The sequence below is a fragment of the Calliphora vicina genome, chromosome 3 (assembly GCF_958450345.1).
Source record: "Calliphora vicina chromosome 3, idCalVici1.1, whole genome shotgun sequence".
Classification (NCBI taxonomy): domain Eukaryota; kingdom Metazoa; phylum Arthropoda; class Insecta; order Diptera; family Calliphoridae; genus Calliphora; species Calliphora vicina.
The window spans coordinates 126,084,821-126,104,680 of NC_088782.1; the positions used below are offsets into that span (position 1 = coordinate 126,084,821).

Sequence of the window (19,860 nt, forward strand, 5' to 3'; positions counted from 1 at the left end):
AGTTTTTTCTCTACAAAAATTAGTGTAAAACATTATTTCTTCAATTGTGTATTACAGTTGTTTCTATAGAATTATGTGTGTATAACAGTTTCTATACAAATCCTAGTGTATAACAGATTTTCTATAGAAAATTGTATGTATAACAGTTTTTCATTTAGAAAAATTTGTGTACAACAGTTATTTCTATAGAAAACTTTGAGTATAACAGTTTTTTCTATAGACAAATTTACAAAAAATAGTGTATAAAAGTTTTTTCTTTTGAAAAATTTATGTATAACAGTTTTTTCTATAGAGCAATTTTTGTATAACAGTATTTTCTATAGACAAATTTGTTTATAACAGTTTTTTTTCTATAGACAAATTTGTTTATAAGTTTTTTCTTTAGAAAAATTTGTGTTTAACAGTTTTTTTTTGTATTTGAGTATAACAGTTTCTTCTATAGAAAAATGTGTGTATAACAGTTTTTTCTATAGAAACATTTGAGCATAACAGTTTCTTCTATAGGAAAGTTTTTGTTTAACATTTTTTTCTATAGAAAAATTTGAGTATAACAGTTTTTTCTATAGAAAAATGTGTGTATAACAGTTTTTTCTATTGAAAAATGTGTGTATAACAGTTATTTTATACAAAATTTTGTGTATAACAGTTTTTTCTATAGAAACAGTTATTTTTTATAGACAAATTTGTATATAAAAGTTTTTCTATAGAAAAATTTCTGTGTAACAGTCTTCTTCAAAGAAAACACTTTTTTATACAAAAAGTAGTGTATAACATTTTTTTATACAGAAGAATTTATGTATAACAGTCTTTTCTATAGAAAAATTTGTTTATAACAGTTTTTTTCTATAGACAAATTTGTTTATAAGTTTTTTCTTTAGAAACATTTGTGTTTAACACTTTTTTTCTGTAGAAAAATTTGAGTATAACAATTTTTTCTATAGAAAAATTTCTGTATAACAGTTTTTTCTATAGAAACATTTGAGCATAACAGTTTCTTCTATAGAAAAAATTGTGTTTAACAGTTTTTTCTATAGAAAAATATGAGTATAACAGTTTTTTCTATAGAAAAATGTGTGTATAACAGTTTTTTCTATTGAAAAATGTGTGTATAACAGTTATTTTATACAAAATTTTGTGTATAACAGTTTTCTCTTTAGAAAGATTTGAGTATAACAGTTTTTTCTATAGAAAAATGTGTGTATAACAGTTTTTTCTATTGAAAAATGTGTGTATAACAGTTTTTTCTATTGAAAAATGTGTGTATAACAGTTATTTTATACAAAATTTTGTGTATAACAGTTTTCTCTTTAGAAAAATTTGAGTATAACAGTCTTTTCTATAGAAAAATGTGTGTATAACAGTTTTTTCTATAGAAAAATGTGTGTATAACAGTTATTTTATACAATATTTTGTGTATAACAGTTTTTTCTATAGAAACAGTTTTTTTATAGACAAATTTGTATATAAAAGTTTTTCTATAGAAAAATTTCTGTATAACAGTCTTCTTCAAAGAAAACACTTTTTTTATACAAAAAGTAGTGTATAACATTTTTTTATACAGAAGAATTTATGTATAACAGTCTTTTCTATAGAAAAATTTGTGTATAACAGTTTTTTTCTACAGACAATTTTTTGAATAATAGTTTTTTCTTTAGAACAATTTCTGTATAACAGTTTTTTCTACAGACAATTTTTTGTATAAAAGTTTTTTCTATAGAAGAATTTCTGTATAACAGTTATTTTCTATAGACAAAATTTTGTATAACAGTTTTTTTATATAATTTTTTCTATATAAAAAATGTGCACAAAAGACCCCCAAAAACATAACAATGTTTAGAAAGTCTAACTAGGTTTACAAATAAGTCCACAAACTTATATTGAATTATGTAATTTTATAACCAAATGTACTACTAACAATTGCAAAATGTAAATATTGTCTGTAAATGAACCAAAACATTCAATTGACCACCAAATAAGGACGTTGAGGTAATATTGTATTATGTAATTTTATAAACAATTTATATCTAACCAACCTTTAAAAGCTAAACCCTAAACTGCAAAGCCAAATAAGGAACTTAACTTAACTTATTTCATTATTGTAGTAAGTTATTTTAAAAAATTAGAGTTAATTTACAACCAACACGTGACCAACACTTTAACACCCAAAAACTCCCCTTTATTTCTCAATACAATGTCTTAAACTTTATTGACATTATGCCATTTTAAAGTTAACAACTTCATGATAAAATTGCATTTTGAAATCTTGAATTTAAACAAAAGACAATACTTTAAATTTCAAAAGTATCATGCACTTGACCAATTTACAAATTTGAAAAAAAAAAAACTCACAATAAAATTCACCCATCAAGCCTTTACTGCCTGCCAAAAAATATCATAAATAATGTTGCTGCAGGCTTAAAGACATTTTTGGAATTTTAAATTAATTTAATAGAGATTTATGTGCGATTTTGAAAGCTAAAACAAAAAATTGGCTCACACTTTTTTTAAACTAGATCTTAACAAATATTGCTCATTGAATTGCAAACAAAAAAATAAATAAATAAACATATTGCAGACAAAAAGTAATAAATCTTTTTGATCACGAGATGTAATTTTGTTTGTAGCAGATTACAATAGTTATTAAATAATTTGAAAATGAAAAGGGTCTTCAGGCAAGATTTAAATTCAAAATTGTTTTACACAAATTTTTGTATAGAAAACAATGTTATACAGACTTTTTTCTATAGAAAAAAACTGTTATACACTCACTTTTCGATAGAGAAATCATTTATACTCACATTTTTCTATAGAAAAACTCAATTATTTTTTTATTTAAAAAAACTGTTATACACAAATTTTTGTATAGAAAAGACTTTAAGCAGAAATTATTGTATATTCTATAGAACATTGTATTTACAGAAATTTTTATAAAATAAAACTGTTATACACAAACTTGTTTATATATAAAACTGTTATACAAAAAATGTCTGTAGAAAAAACTGTATACAGAATTGTTTCTATAGAAAGTACTGTTATACAAAAAATATTCTAAAGAAGATAACTGTTATACACCAAATGGTTTATAAAAAAATATTATTCAAAATTTGTTCTATCTATCTAAAACTGTTATACAAAAAATTTTCTCTAAAAAAAAACTGTTATATAGAAATTTTGCTATGACATAACCGTTATACTGACATTTTTCCATAAATAAAACTGTTATACAGAAATTATTCTAAAGAAAAAGCAATTATACACAAAATTTTCTGAAGAAAAAACTGTTATACAGAAATTTGTCTATAAAAAAATTGTTATACAGATCTCTTTTTATGGAAAATATTTATACAGACATTTTTTTATAGAAAAACTTTTATACAACATTTATGCTTTAGAAAAAACTGTTATACACAAATTTTTCTATAGATAAAACTGTTATACACAAATTTGAATATAGAAAAATCAGTTTTATATAAAATTTTCTATGACAATAACTGTTATACGGATGTTTTTCTATAAACAAAACTGTTATTAAATTTTCTATAGAAAACATTTTTAAGGAAATCCTATTATACACAAAATTTTCTAAGGAAAAATTTTTGCTATAGAAAAACTGTTATACAATAATTTTTCAATAGAAAAAATGTTATACACAATTTTTTCTATAGACAAATCAGTTATACACAAATTTTTTATATAGAAAAATCAGTTTTACAGAAAATTTTGTATAAAAAAACTTTAATATAGAAATTTGTCTATGGAAAAAACTGTTATACAGAAAATTTTCTATAGAAAAACTGTTATACACAATATTTTCTAAAGAAAAACATGTTGTACAGACATTCTTTTATAAAACAATTGTTATATAGAAATTTTTCTGTTATACAAATTTTTTTATATAGAAAAAACTGTTATACACAAATCTTTATATAGAAAAATCAGTTATACACAAATTTTTTTTATAGAAAAATCAGAAAAATCAGAAAAATCATCACCCCTATCGCGAATCAACATTTCACATGAAATATGTTCCCTTTTCCCATTTCTTGTTCATCAATTTCACAACATGGAAAAAATTCCCCATGTTGTGAAATTTTTAGATGGAATTTTGTAAACAATAAACAGATGTTACGAACAAAATCAACTATTGTGAATGAAATGTTTAGGGGAATATCACGATAGCAATTTTCCCTTCGAGGGAAATAAATATTTCATGGGAACATAAATTTCACATGTTTTTCACGATAGGGGTGAATATATCCGCTATAGATGCGGTTCGATTGCTATTTAAATTCGGGAAAATCGATCCACAAATAGTTTAGATATAAGGAAAAAACCAGACATTTGATTTATGTATATCTGAATTACTAAGTCATTAATATAGACAATATGGATAGCTAATGATAGATATTTCAAAGACCTTTGCAACGATGCATATAAAGCGATAGTAAATCGGATCTACAATGGGTCAAAATTGGGAAAAATATTTTTTAAACCCGACTTTTTTTTTCACCAAAAAAAAAAAATTTCTTGTCATAAAATTTAGTAATAAATTTAAAAAAAAATAATTTCACAAAAAAATTATAACAAATTTTAAAAAAAAAAATTTAGTGAAAATTAAATTGTTTATCTAAAAATATTTAAAATTTTTATTTTAAAGTATAATTTGGTGAAGGGCGTATAAGATTCGGCAAAGTCGAATATAGCTCTCTTACTTGTTATAATTTAAGTTTTATTTATTCTGGTAGCTCTTATATAGAGATTCTATTATGAAGTTTTTTAGAACTAAACATTTTATTTACTATTTATGCAAATTTGAAACAAGTTGCTTTGTATATTATATAATTTAATGAAGCCATTGAAGATGCTAACAATTTCGAAAATTAGTTTTCAAAACTAGCACTAGAAATTATTGGTTAAATTTCAAAACTTATGAAAAAGAATCCAATTTTTTAGAATAAAAATCAAAAATGTTTTATATTTGTAAACAAAATTTTATAACACTTGTAAATTTCGCAGTAAACTTTCTATTTAAGTTAAGATCTAAATAAAGTTAGTAGTTTTGCTACTTTCTTACATCAAATTATTTTTGCGCTTAGTCATTAGTGACAGTGACAGTTTTCAAAAACAGCAGTGACAGTTGCTTTAGTTCTTACTTATTGTTAGTGAACAGCTGATAATATTTTGGACATGGCCACTGACTACTTGCAATAGTTATTTAAGCTTTATAGTATTGCTTACTTTTCGTTATACAAGTTTGATTTAAAATAATTTTAAATCTTTATTTTACAAAAAAATAAAAGAGAGTAAATTGAAATTTTTTGTAACCTCGTACTTCTACCAAAATTTCACTTATTATTTTACCACAAAACCAAGATAAATTGGTCACTGTATGTTAAGTGTTTTTGTATGAATGTAGTTGTTGCTGCTGCTGGTACCGTATGTCAATAAAGTATTCATTCACCTTTGTTTTTTTCTTCTTTCTTTTATTTGTTTGTTAAAGTTTTCATTTAATGGTCTTGACTTATTTGACATCATTCTATTTAAGACAAGACCTGTTTTGGTTACTGCCGTTCTCTTCATATGTATGTGATGGGATGATAACTCTTTATTTTTATTTAAAAATTTTAAGTAGGTCATCTCTTTTAAAGAAAAAGTACACAGTGCACAAAATTGTACATATGTACAAACAAAAAAAAAGGTACCAACCAATAAACCAGAAAATATCAAAAAAGAAAAACAAAACAAAAGAAATAACTTATAAAACAACAACAACATCTCATCTAAAGCAATAAAATAAAAGAATAATTTCTTTATAAAAACAGAATTACATATATTAGAGTAGAGAAATAAAAGATTCTCTTAAAGTTCTGTTTATCACACACATAGGTATCAAATTGAAAGTAAATAAGTTTTTTTTTTCATCTCCTCTCTTTCTCCACAGTCTCCAAACAGCCATACAAACAAACATATACTTTTTTCCCCATTAAGAATCAAGTCTTGTTTGAAATTATCTGGGGAAAGAGAGAGAGTGAGAAAGGGGTGAGGGGAGTTCATATGTTAAACTGTGTCTGTGCTCTATGTAATGTACCTTCTAAAGTTGGATGAAGGGGAAAAGAAGACAAGATTATTTTGTAATTTTCTTGTAGTTGTTGTTGTTTTATGAGCTGAGATTTGTTCAAGTGCGTTTTTTTCTTTCTTGTCTATCATTCTTTCTTTATTGCAATTGTCATTTTACTAGCCAGAGAAATTTTACTTTTAAAGTTAGATTTTGTCTTCATTATTATTATTATTATTTATTATATAAATAAAATTGTCTTTCTACTTAATTGTTAAAGTCATTGTTCTGTTACATAGAGTTTGTCTGTTTGTTATTAAAATTTGTTTTCTTTTCTATGACTCATGGTCTCATAGTAAATTTTGTTTTCAATCATTAATCTTTGGTTTTTTTTTCTCTCTGCATTTAAATTTACATCCCGTTATTGTATTTTTTTGTATCTGTCATTACTTTAAAATCAATCAGTAGCATTATTTACAGCTATAATAATTTTTATGTGTTTTTTTTTTGCATTTTAATTTGAAAAAACACTTCAAAAACGCCTTTTGTGGTTGTAAATAATATGCAACCCTTTAGGAAATTTGAGACAGATGACAGACATGTGTTTGCAAGGCAATGACTTTGGAAACCGCAACTAGGTATTGGATTTAAGGCCTTTTATTAAGCCGCTTGAAGTGAAAGGTTTAATTTGCATGTTAAAAATTAATAGTATTCCAATTTTAGTAGTTTTTTTTAATTAAAATTTTATGGTTCAGTACTAACATTTTTGGCACTAAATTTTTTAGTAATTTAAGTGCTAAATTTTTTAATTTTTTTAAAAATAATTTAGTACAAACATTTTTATACAAAAATTTAGGCAAAACATTTGTAGTATTAATTTTTTTGCCACGCACTTTTAGGCAAAAAATTTTTAGTACTAAATTTTTAGTAAACCATTTTTGGTACTAAAGTTTTTAACTAAATTATAGTACATACCATATTTTAGAACAAAATTTTTTGTACTAAAATATAAAATTTTCGATATTAAGTTGGTAGTACTAAAATTTTTAAAATTTTTTTAAAAGAATTTTAGTCACAACATTTTTTAGTACAAAGTTTTAAGCACAACATTTTCAGTACTAAATTTTTAGTAAACAAATGTTGGTACTAAATTTTTGAACACTATACTATATTTTAGAACTAAATTGTTGTATTCTAAGTATAAAATTTTAGATATTAAATTTGTAGTAGGTACTAAAATTTAGTACTTAAAGTGACAAAAAAAGGTTTAGTACTAAAGTAGTGAATTTTTTTTAAAAAAATTTTGTGCACACGCCACATTTTAGTAATCAAATTTTAAGCACAAAATTTTTAGTACTAAAAAATGTTGCTACTAAATTTAAAAAAAACAAGTAAGAGTGCTATATTCGGCTGTGCCGAATCTTATATACCCTTCACCAAATTATACCTTAAAATTTTAAATATTTTTAGGTAAACAAAATTTAATTTTTTAATTTTTTGAAAAAAAAATGTTTTCGATTGTTATTTTAAATTTAAAAAATTTTTTTTTTTTAATTTTAAAAATGTTTTTTTTTAAATTTTAAAAAATTTTTTTTTTGTCTTTTAAATTTTTTTTTTGAAAAAAAAAAAATTCGGGTTAAAAAATTTTTTTTTTCCGATTTTGACCCATTGTAGGTCCAACTTACTATGGTCTTATATACGTTGCAAATGTCTTTGAAATATCTATCATTAGATATCCATATTGTCTATATTAATGCCTTAAGCTACGTATACACGGTTGTCATATTCTTACAATATTGTCAGAACATGCTCATAAAATGGTTAGCACAACCATGAGAACTTATGTTGAAACATATGGGTGTTAACCATTTATTGAACATTTTCTGACAATATTGTAAGAATATGACAACCGTGTATACGTAGCTTTAGTAATCCAGATATAGGTCAAAAATAGGTCAAAAATCGAGGTTGTCTTGGTTTTTTCCTCATATCTCAGCCATTTGTGGACCGATTTTGCTGATTTTAAATAGCAAAATTCTCGAAAGCATGTCTGACAGAATTATTGAAGATTTGGATCCCGAAGATATCTGGGGTCTTCAGAAACTTGATTTCAACAGACAGACGGTCAGACAGACAGACGGACATGGCTTAATCGATTCCGCTATCTATAAGGATCCAGAATATATATACTTTATAGGGTCGGAAATGAAAAATTTAGAAATTACAAACGGAATGACAAACTTATATATACCCTTCTCACGAAGGTGAAGGGTATAAAAATATTATTTTTAAGTATACAAGTTTCAATACTAAATTTGTAGTACTTAAAATATTCATGATTTAGTACCAAATTATAGTGCTTTAAGTAATAAAATTTAGTAAACAATTAGTACTTGAAGTACTAAAAATTTGTACTAAAGTTTTAGTTCTAAACATATGTACTAAAAGTTTAGTACTTAAAGTTTAGAACTAAGCATTTATTATTTAAAGTTTAGTACTAAAAATTAACTACAAAAGATTAGAAAAAATTTTCAATAATTAAGTACTAAAAATTCAATATTAAACTTTTGAAACAAAAAAATTTGGTACTAAATTCTTGTACAACATTTTTAGTATTAATATTTAGTGCTAACAATTTAGTACTTAAAGTACTAACATAAATTTAGTACAAAATTTTTTAGTACTAAATATTGGATGTACTAGAACTGAACTAGAACTGAACTAGAACTGAACTAGAACTGAACTAGAACTGAACTAGAACTGAACTAGAACTGAACTAGAACTGAACCAGAACTGAACTAGAACTGAACTAGAACTGAACTAGAACTGAACTAGAACTGAACTAGAACTGAACTAGAACTGAACTAGAACTGAACTAGAACTGAACTAGATCTGAACTAGATCTGAACTAGATCTGAACTAGATCTGAACTAGAACTGAACTAGAACTGAACTAGAACTGAACTAGAACTGAACTAGAACTGAACTAGAACTCAACTAGAACTGAACTAGATCTGAACTAGATCTGAACTAGATCTGAACTAGAACTGAACTAGAACTGAACTAGAACTGAACTAGAACTGAACTAGAACTGAACTAGAACTGAACTAGAACTGAACTAGAACTGAACTAGAACTGAACTAGAACTGAACTAGAACTGAACTAGAACTGAACCAGAACTGAACTAGAACTGAACTAGAACTGAACTAGAACTGAACTAGAACTGAACTAGAACTGAACTAGAACTGAACTAGAACTGAACTAGAACTGAACTAGATCTGAACTAGATCTGAACTAGATCTGAACTAGATCTGAACTAGAACTGAACTAGAACTGAACTAGAACTGAACTAGAACTGAACTAGAACTGAACTAGAACTGAACTAGAACTGAACTAGATCTGAACTAGATCTGAACTAGATCTGAACTAGATCTGAACTAGAACTGAACTAGAACTGAACTAGAACTGAACTAGAACTGAACTAGAACTCAACTAGAACTGAACTAGATCTGAACTAGATCTGAACTAGATCTGAACTAGAACTGAACTAGAACTGAACTAGAACTGAACTAGAACTGAACTAGAACTGAACTAGAACTGAACTAGAACTGAACTAGAACTGAACTAGAACTGAACTAGAACTGAACTAGAACTGAACTAGAACTGAACTAGAACTGAACTAGAACTGAACTAGAACTGAACTAGAACTGAACTAGAACTGAACTAGAACTGAACTAGAACTGAACCAGAACTTAACTAGAACTGAACCAGAACTGAACTAGAACTGAACTAGAACTGAACTAGAACTGAACTAGATTTTATAACAAATTTTTTAGTAGCGACATTTTAGTACTAACATATTTATTAAGAGTTTTACTAATACTTGTTTTTAGTTTAAAGTTTAGTACTAAAAACTTAGCTTAGGAAATTTAGTACTACAACAAAGTAAATTCTGTACTAAACTAAACTTTCGGTTATAAATTCGTATTAATTATGATGCGCTAAATTTTGAGTATTTTCTTAGATTTAGTTTGGTAAGTAAACAATTTAGTGCTAAAAGTGTTTCTTAAAAAAGTACTAAAAAACGGGATTTTCATGTTGCGTAATCTTTTCTCTAATATGAATATTATGGAATCACAAAAAGATTCCAAAAGTTCACATCCGTTTGACAGTGTAGTGCTTGAAATAGGTTTATCAATATATCAGATATAGTTTGGGAGAATTTTGGTATTGAAAATTAGCAAAATGGGTTCATAAATGGCGGAGATATAAGCGAAACCTGATATAAAAAAGTTCTGGCTTGTTTTGTCGACCGATGTTAAACCCAAAATTTAAAAACACTTGCATATTTTACTCAAATACTTTCTCAGTTGTCTGTGTTGAAACTATCATCCAAAATCGAGCCATTAATGACAGAGATATAAGCGAAATTTGATATAAAAACGATCTGGCTTGAAAAATTTCCTATTGGGTTCTTTTCAGTTCAGTTCAGCACGAAACCCGTGAGATATTTCAGTTTATTTTTATTGACAAAAGGTTTTAAATAACATAATTGTTTTTTCTCTTTCAATATAATTTTTTATTTATTTTTTTTCATAATACACTATTATATTACCGCATGTTCATTGACATTATTTAACAACAAACAAAAAAAAAAGAGAGAGAAAAAAAACAGATTAAATTTGATTTTAAGCGGCTTGGAATTTAATTGTTATTGTATGGATTTTTAATAGTTTTATCTTTTTTTTATTTTATCTTTTGCAGCTTTTCAATTATGGAATCATATTTAACGGAAATTAAACAATTGCGCATACCCCGCCCCAAATACGAACCCAGTGGTAATAGTCCACCACGCAGTGATTATTATCCACTGGCCAGGCCGTTTACCCCACCACGTGATTATCAGTTATCGTCAAACGATACAATATTGGCCACACACCAGCGCTCCTATCAGGAGGGTGGCGAGGATTTTCGACCATCATTGCATCAGAAATTTAATTAAATTTATATAAAATAGTTAAATTACTTAAGTGCTCATAATAATATAAACAAATAGCTCTTAGTTTTTAATGACCAGATAAATATTATTCTTATTCTTATTATTTTTTTAATTTTAATTTTAAGTTGGTTTCTTTTAAGTGTATTGTATTTTCTTTAAACTCTGTAGAACTTTTAAACTAATTAATGTATATGTATTTCATTTTTAAAATTAAATAAATAAATTTATGATTTTATAATGTTAACAAACAAATAAATCTATTAAATGTTTACTTTTACTTGAATGACTGTGACTATTCTACAATTATGCTTGATGTTTTTTAATGATCTTTAGCGACTGATCTGTTGTTTTTTTTTTTTGATAATGAGATCGTTTTGTATTTTTTTTTTTTTTAAAAAGAGTTAAAAACAAGAAAAACCTTTACTCACCACATCTTGTTCATAGTCCGCGTGGGGCAGTACATGGGTTTCACTCATTCTTCGGGACCTATGGTCATCACAGCCGTATTCCTAGTTTTTTTTTGTGTGTTTTTATTTTATTTTCAATTATTTGTTAATTGATTTAGATTTTGCATTTCATCAAAATTTATTATTTATCGCCAAAACAGGAAGTAGAATATAAAAAAAACAATTAAATAAAAATTAAAAATTATAGAAAACTATAAAGGATTTTGTTTAATTTTAGTGTTTAAATAATAATCAAATAATAATGTTAGTTATAAACAGAATTACACATTTTGAGGGGAAAGAAAAGTATCAGTTTTTAAATGTTTTTTAAAGAACAAGCAATAATTCCCCGATTATTTGTGAAAATTTCACGATTTTATAAAAATACCAGAGACATTAGCAAAAAGCCACAACTACCTTGATACATAAACATTGATTTTTGGAAGCTCCCAGATAAGGGAGAGAACAAAAAACTCTCAGATCTGTCTTCTCAATTTAGTAATAAACTCTGGTTCATTTCTAGTTCAGGTTCAGTTCAGGTTCAGTTCTAGTTCAGTTCTAGTTCTAGTTCAGTTCTAGTTCAGTTCTAGTTCAGTTCTAGTTCAGTTCTAGTTCAGTTCTAGTTCAGTTCTAGTTCAGTTCTAGTTCAGTTCTAGTTCAGTTCTAGTTCTAGTTCAGTTCTAGTTCAGTTCTAGTTCAGTTCTAGTTCAGTTCTAGTTCAGTTCTAGTTCAGTTCTAGTTCAGTTCTAGTTCAGTTCTAGTTCAGTTCTAGTTCAGTTCTAGTTCAGTTCTAGTTCAGTTCTAGTTCAGTTCTAGTTCAGTTCTAGTTCAGTTCTAGTTCAGTTCTAGTTCAGTTCTAGTTCAGTTCTAGTTCAGTTCTAGTTCAGTTCTAGTTCAGTTCTAGTTCAGTTCTAGTTCAGTTCTAGTTCAGTTCTAGTTCAGTTCTAGTTCAGTTCTAGTTCAGTTCTAGTTCAGTTCTAGTTCAGTTCTAGTTCAGTTCTAGTTCAGTTCTAGTTCAGTTCTAGTTCAGTTCTAGTTCAGTTCTAGTTCAGTTCTAGTTCAGTTCTAGTTCAGTTCTAGTTCAGTTCTAGTTCAGTTCTAGTTCAGTTCTAGTTCAGTTCTAGTTCAGTTCTAGTTCAGTTCTAGTTCAGTTCTAGTTCAGTTCTAGTTCAGTTCTAGTTCAGTTCTAGTTCAGTTCTAGTTCAGTTCTAGTTCAGTTCTAGTTCAGTTCTAGTTCAGTTCTAGTTCAGTTCTAGTTCAGTTCTAGTTCAGTTCTAGTTCAGTTCTAGTTCAGTTCTAGTTCAGTTCTAGTTCAGTTCTAGTTCAGTTCTAGTTCAGTTCTAGTTCAGTTCTAGTTCAGTTCTAGTTCAGTTCTAGTTCAGTTCTAGTTCAGTTCTAGTTCAGTTCTAGTTCAGTTCTAGTTCAGTTCTAGTTCAGTTCTAGTTCAGTTCTAGTTCAGTTCTAGTTCAGTTCTAGTTCAGTTCTAGTTCAGTTCTAGTTCAGTTCTAGTTCAGTTCTAGTTCATGTTTTAGTTCAGGTTCAAGTTCAGGTTCTAGTTCAGGTTTTAGTTCAGGTTCAAGTTCAGGTTCTAGTTCAGGTTCTAGTTCAGGTTCTAGTTCATGTTTTAGTTCAGGTTTTAGTTCAGGTTCTAGTTCAGGTTCTAGCTCAGTTTCTACTTCAGTTTTTAGTTCTAGTTCTAGTTTAGGTTCTAGTTCACTTTTTAATTCAGTTCTAGTTCAGGTTTTAGTTCAGGTTCTAGTTCAGGTTCTAGCTCAGTTTCTACTTCAGTTTTTAGTTCTAGTTCTAGTTTAGGTTCTAGTTCAGTTTCTAAATTAGTTCTAGTTCAGTTTTTAATTCAGTTCTAGTTCAGGTTCTAGTTCTGTTCTAGTTCTGTTCTAGTTCTGATCTAGTTCAGGTTCTAGATCATGTTCTAGTTCAGGTTCAAGTTCAGGTTCTAGTTCAGGTTCTAACTCAGTTTCTAGTTCAGTATTTAGTTCTAGTTCAGGTTCTAGTTCAGTTTCTAAATCAGTTCTAGTTTAGTTTTTAATTCAGTTCTAGTTCAGGTTCTAGATCAGCTTCTAATTCAATTCTGGTTCACGTTCAGTTTCTAGTTCAGTTTTTAATTCAATTCTAGTTCAGGTTCTAGTTCTGTTCTAGTTCTGTTCTAGTTCTGTTCTAGTTCTGTTCTAGTTCTGTTCTAGTTCTGTTCTAGTTCTGTTCTAGTTCTGTTCTAGTTCTGTTCTAGTTCTGTTCTAGTTCTGTTCTAGTTCTGTTCTAGTTCTGTTCTAGTTCTGTTCTAGTTCTGTTCTAGTTCTGTTCTAGTTCTGTTCTAGTTCTGTTCTAGTTCTGTTCTAGTTCTGTTCTAGTTCTGTTCTAGTTCTGTTCTAGTTCTGTTCTAGTTCTGTTCTAGTTCTGTTCTAGTTCTGTTCTAGTTCTGTTCTAGTTCTGTTCTAGTTCTGTTCTAGTTCTGTTCTAGTTCTGTTCTAGTTCTGTTCTAGTTCTGTTCTAGTTCTGTTCTAGTTCTGTTCTAGTTCTGTTCTAGTTCTGTTCTAGTTCTGTTCTAGTTCTGTTCTAGTTCTGTTCTAGTTCTGTTCTAGTTCTGTTCTAGTTCTGTTCTAGTTCTGTTCTAGTTCTGTTCTAGTTCTGTTCTAGTTCTGTTCTAGTTCTGTTCTAGTTCTGTTCTAGTTCTGTTCTAGTTCTGTTCTAGTTCTGTTCTAGTTCTGTTCTAGTTCTGTTCTAGTTCTGTTCTAGTTCTGTTCTAGTTCTGTTCTAGTTCTGTTCTAGTTCTGTTCTAGTTCTGTTCTAGTTCTGTTCTAGTTCTGTTCTAGTTCTGTTCTAGTTCTGTTCTAGTTCTGTTCTAGTTCTGTTCTAGTTCTGTTCTAGTTCTGTTCTAGTTCTGTTCTAGTTCTGTTCTAGTTCTGTTCTAGTTCTGTTCTAGTTCTGTTCTAGTTCTGTTCTAGTTCTGTTCTAGTTCTGTTCTAGTTCTGTTCTAGTTCTGTTCTAGTTCTGTTCTAGTTCTGTTCTAGTTCTGTTCTAGTTCTGTTCTAGTTCTGTTCTAGTTCTGTTCTAGTTCTGTTCTAGTTCTGTTCTAGTTCTGTTCTAGTTCTGTTCTAGTTCTGTTCTAGTTCTGTTCTAGTTCTGTTCTAGTTCTGTTCTAGTTCTGTTCTAGTTCTGTTCTAGTTCTGTTCTAGTTCTGTTCTAGTTCTGTTCTAGTTCTGTTCTAGTTCTGTTCTAGTTCTGTTCTAGTTCTGTTCTAGTTCTGTTCTAGTTCTGTTCTAGTTCTGTTCTAGTTCTGTTCTAGTACTGTTCTAGTTCTGTTCTAGTTCTGTTCTAGTTCTGTTCTAGTTCTGTTCTAGTTCTGTTCTAGTTCTGTTCTAGTTCTGTTCTAGTTCTGTTCTAGTTCTGTTCTAGTTCTGTTCTAGTTCTAGTTCTGTTCTAGTTCTGTTCTAGTTCTGTTCTAGTTCTAGTTCTGTTCTAGTACTGTTCTAGTTCTGTTCTAGTTCTGTTCTAGTTCTGTTCTAGTTCTGTTCTAGTTCTGTTCTAGTTCTGTTCTAGTTCTGTTCTAGTTCTGTTCTAGTTCTGTTCTAGTTCTAGTTCTGTTCTAGTACTGTTCTAGTTCTGTTCTAGTTCTGTTCTAGTTCTGTTCTAATTCTGTTCTAGTTCTGTTCTAGTTCTGTTCTAGTTCTGTTCTAGTTCTGTTCTAGTTCTGTTCTAGTTCTGTTCTAGTTCTGTTCTAGTTCTGTTCTAGTTCTGTTCTAGTTCTGTTCTAGTTCTGTTCTAGTTCTGTTCTAGTTCTGTTCTAGTTCTGTTCTAGTTCTGTTCTAGTTCTGTTCTGTTCTAGTTGAATGAATGCTAGTAACTCCGAATGAGTTCATCGAACCAATCACAGAACCAGTTCTATGTCGTTTCCTTCCCTTTACGGAAGTGATTTTCTTAAACATTTTAAAACTGATCCTTTTCATTCTCCAACTAAAAGAATTTTGTTACAAATAAATTTACAAGAATTAAAAAATACACTGAAAGAAATGCCAATTACTAAACACAATTTTTACATTTAATAATAAAAAAAATACAAAATTTTGTTTAACAAATTACCACAAGAATTTGGATAAAAATATAATAAATAAAACATTAAAACAACATACAGACGACGACAAAACACTCGGTTAATCGAATAAAACAAATTTATTACAGACATACAACACACAAAACTACTGACAGTTACATCAAGAAAAAAATCCTAGACCTGGTTGTATGACAACTAATTTTATTGTTTAAATACAAAGACCCTAGCAAAAGAGCACAAAAACCTCGAATGTCAATTTTTCTTAAAAAAAAAATAAAAAAAACTTTTTAAAGTTATAAGAAGTTAGAAAAAATAATGGAAATTTTGAAAAATATTTATTTTAAAATTTTAATATTAAAAAAAAAAGAAACAAGTGCCTCGAAAGAATTTAAAAAAATGGTGAAGAAATTTGAAAAAAGAGTGAGAGGGGAAATATAGTAAACAAGATAGCAGGTTGAGAGTGGTAAAAGACGACAGCAATAAATAGGTGACAGAGTGAGAGCGAGAGAAAGATTTCTTTCGTTTTATTTTTATTTTTTTTCTTCAAATTTAAAATTTCTTTTTCGAATTTGTGTTTAAAATTTTGTTAGAATTTAAAAGATTCTTGTTTAAATTAATATTTGATAAAATAGTTTTTTTAGTTAATGATCATCACCTGATGTTGATTGTCATAATGCGTTTGATTGATGAGGCCCATGCAACTGCTGTCAGTGGGATTTTTGTACATAAACTGCTTTTGAGGTGTATTATGGGTGGTACTGCTGTGATAAGTTGGTCCCATTAGTTTCGATGTCGATGATGAGCTACCGGCCAGACGTGAACCAAAACCATAACCATAACCAGAGCCACCAAGATGACGCAATGAGGCATGATGACTGTTGTTGCGATACTGCGAGACATGCGAATGGGGGGGTTGCAAATAATTCGCTGAATTAGATGAGGAGTTTGATGAGTTTGGTGGCAGTGGCGGTTGCTGTTGTTTTTGTTGCTGTTGTGGTGGTGGTGGTGGATTTTGGGATGATGAAGTAGATGATGATGATGTTTGTTTTTGGGGTGTGGGATGAATATGTGAACGATGTAAGATGGGTTCGGCCGACATGGGTCGATAGGGTAAACGTTGTAAAGGTCTGTTATTTTTTTAAATAATTTTTTTTTTTGAGTTATTTCAAATTTTTATACCAAAATTTTTTTGGTTTTTGATTGATAAATAAAAGAAAACAAAAACAAATATTGTAGTATAGTTCAAGAGGAAAAAAAAACAAACAAACAAACATAAATTTGTCATTAATTATTTTGTTGAAAAGTGGTGGATAATTGTGCTTTTAAAAAGTAAAGAGTACCGATTTTTTAAATCCGTCATTGTCATGCCCAGCCCTGAGTCCGATGAAGGACTTCTGCCAGTAGCCGCACTTACTTCCATATCCACATCGGTTACCTACGTAATGGGGGGTAGTACACGTAATATTCATATTTATTTCAACACAAAAAAAAAATACAAATTTCAAAATTTCTTTACGCCTTTTAATGTAATAAAATTCAGTTTTTCAGTGAATAATTTTTAACATAATAACTTTCAACTAATTTATTATTATTATTAAGAATAATGTGACCATTAAGTGCTTTTTGTTTTAGTATTGAAAAAACTGTTCAGAGTATTTGATTTCAATAATTTCATTTATATTTTGTTTAACAATAAGTGCTTTGGTAAATAACATAGGGCAACAAAAACTGAGTTTTCTTAATGAAGTTCGAAGACTAAAAATAGTCTCTGGACTATAAACTCTTCTCTAGTCTCTGGACTATAGACTGTTCTATAGTCTCTGGACTATTGACTGTTTTATAGTCTCTGGACTATAGACTGTTCTATAGTCTCTGTTCTATAGTCTCTGGACTATAGACTCTTCTATAGATTCTGGACTATAGACTCTTCTCTAGTCTCTGGACTATAGACTGTTCTATAGTCTCTGGACTATAGACTGTTCTATAGTCTCTGGACTATAGACTGTTCTATAGTCACTGGACTTTAGACTGTTCTATAGTCTCTGAACTATAGACTGATCTATAGTCACTGGACTATAGACTGTTCTATAGTCACTGGACTATAGACTGTTCTATAGTCACTGGACTATAGACTGTTCTATAGTCTCTGGACTATAGACTGTTCTATAGTCTCTGGACTATAGACTCTTCTATAGTCTCTGGACTATAGACTCTTCTATAGTCTCTGGACTATAGACTGTTCTATAGTCTCTGGACTATAGACTCTTCTATAGTCCCTGGACTATAGACTCTTCTATAGTCCCTGGACTATAGACTCTTCTATAGTCCCTGGACTATAGACTGTTCTATAGTCTCTGGACTATAGACTCTTCTATAGTCTCTGGACTATAGACTGTTCTATAGTCCCTGGACTATAGACTGTTCTATAGTCCCTGGACTATAGACTCTTCTATAGTCCCTGGACTATAGACTCTTCTATAGTCCCTGGACTATAGACTCTTCTATAGTCCCTGGACTATAGACTCTTTTATAGTCCCTGGACTATAGACTCTTCTATAGTCCCTGGACTATAGACTCTTCTATAGTCCCTGGACTATAGACTCTTCTATAGTCCCTGGACTATAGACTCTTCTATAGTCCCTGGACTATAGACTCTTCTATAGTCCCTGGACTATAGACTGTTCTATAGTCTCTGGACTATAGACTCTTCTATAGTCCCTGGACTATAGACTCTTCTATAGTCCCTGGACTATAGACTCTTCTATAGTCCCTGGACTATAGACTCTTCTATAGTCCCTGGACTATAGACTGTTCTATAGTCTCTGGACTATAGACTCTTCTATAGTCTCTGGACTATAGACTGTTCTATAGTCCCTGGACTATAGACTCTTCTATAGTCCCTGGACTATAGACTCTTCTATAGTCCCTGGACTATAGACTCTTCTATAGTCCCTGGACTATAGACTCTTCTATAGTCCCTGGACTATAGACTCTTTTATAGTCCCTGGACTATAGACTCTTCTATAGTCCCTGGACTATAGACTCTTCTATAGTCTCTGGACTATAGACTGTTCTATAGTCTCTGGACTATAGACTCTTCTATAGATTCTGGACTATATACTGTTCTATAGTCTCTGAACTATAGACCGTTCTTAGTCTCTGGACTATAGACTTTTCTATAGTCCCTGGACTATAGACCGTTCTATAGTCTCTGGACTATAGACTGTTTTATGGTCTCTGGACTATAGACAAGTCTATAGTCTCTGGACTATAGAAAATTCTATAGTCCCAGGACTATAGACCTTTCTATAGTCTCTGAACTACAAACTGTTCTCTAGTCTCTGGACTATAGAAAAACATAATTTATCGACTTAGAATTTCATTAATCAGCTGTTGCTTTGCAGCCCTGTGTAATTTCTTACGGTGTTGAGTAGAGAGGTGAAATTTATGTTGAATATATATTGATTTAAATATTTAGAATATGTATGTGTTGAAAAGTGATTGTTTAATGCTTAAGTTAAAAAGGTGAGTTAATTTAAGTACTTTTTTTTATTTATTTGCAGAGTTTTGGTGTTCTGGTTGTTATTATTTTAGTTTGCAAAAACAAAAGTAAAATCTTTAGACACAATCTGAATTATATAAAATTTGTATGTAACTTCCGATTTTGTTAAAATGAAGGTGGTAAATTTTGTAAATGAATTGTAATGAAAAACATGACTGAATCTATGACATACACTTAACTAATGCTGGTGGATTTTTGCGATATATGCGAGAGTGTCTATTAGGCTTTTAAGTATGATTGACAGTCAAACATTTAGACACTTCATTCTATTAGCTAAACAGAGAGTTTGACTTGGAAATAAATTATACATTTGTTTAAATTTGCTACAAATAAAAAATTCTACTAATGTGAAACCTTTTTGGTGCAAATATGAAAACATTATTGGAAACAAAAACTGTGTTTTTCCTAAGTAGCTTAGAAAAATATGTTTAATAATAACTTGTGAAACGCCTAGAAAATAATCAAACTAACAGCTTAAATCAGTGGTTGACACTCATGGACAGCACAGGCCGAAAGCGATCCACTATACTTACAAATTAAACACGAATGTAAGCGAAACTCATTAAAATTATCAAAAGGAAAAGAAATTGGAAATTCGTTTTAACCAACATTACAATACATTTACTAATGTGGCATATTATCATTGTGCCGAACACTGATTTAACTGACATTTCAAAATTGTATTACTTTTGCGAATGCTGTTTTAAACGATTATTTGTCTTCTATACCATTT

At 29.0% G+C, this 19,860-nt stretch overlaps 2 protein-coding genes across 2 annotated transcripts in view; one reads left to right on the forward strand and one right to left on the reverse strand.

The window, feature by feature from the left end:
- The window catches only part of LOC135953564 (uncharacterized), a 29,021-nt gene extending 17,712 nt beyond the window's left edge, over positions 1 to 11,309 (forward strand). The window contains exon 2 of the mRNA XM_065503512.1: positions 10,819 to 11,309. Within this exon, the coding sequence (XP_065359584.1) occupies positions 10,829 to 11,056 (228 nt within the window). The 5' untranslated portion in view covers positions 10,819 to 10,828 and the 3' untranslated portion in view covers positions 11,057 to 11,309. The remainder of the gene's footprint in view (positions 1 to 10,818) is intronic.
- Positions 1 to 19,860, reverse strand: part of dysc (dyschronic) — a 126,410-nt gene that overhangs the window by 40,126 nt on the left and 66,424 nt on the right. Inside the window, exons 10-12 of the mRNA XM_065503513.1 lie at positions 16,906 to 17,000; positions 16,221 to 16,692; positions 11,482 to 11,562 (exon numbers count right to left, since the gene is read on the reverse strand). Of these exons, the coding sequence (XP_065359585.1) occupies positions 11,482 to 11,562; positions 16,221 to 16,692; positions 16,906 to 17,000 (648 nt within the window). The remainder of the gene's footprint in view (positions 1 to 11,481; positions 11,563 to 16,220; positions 16,693 to 16,905; positions 17,001 to 19,860) is intronic.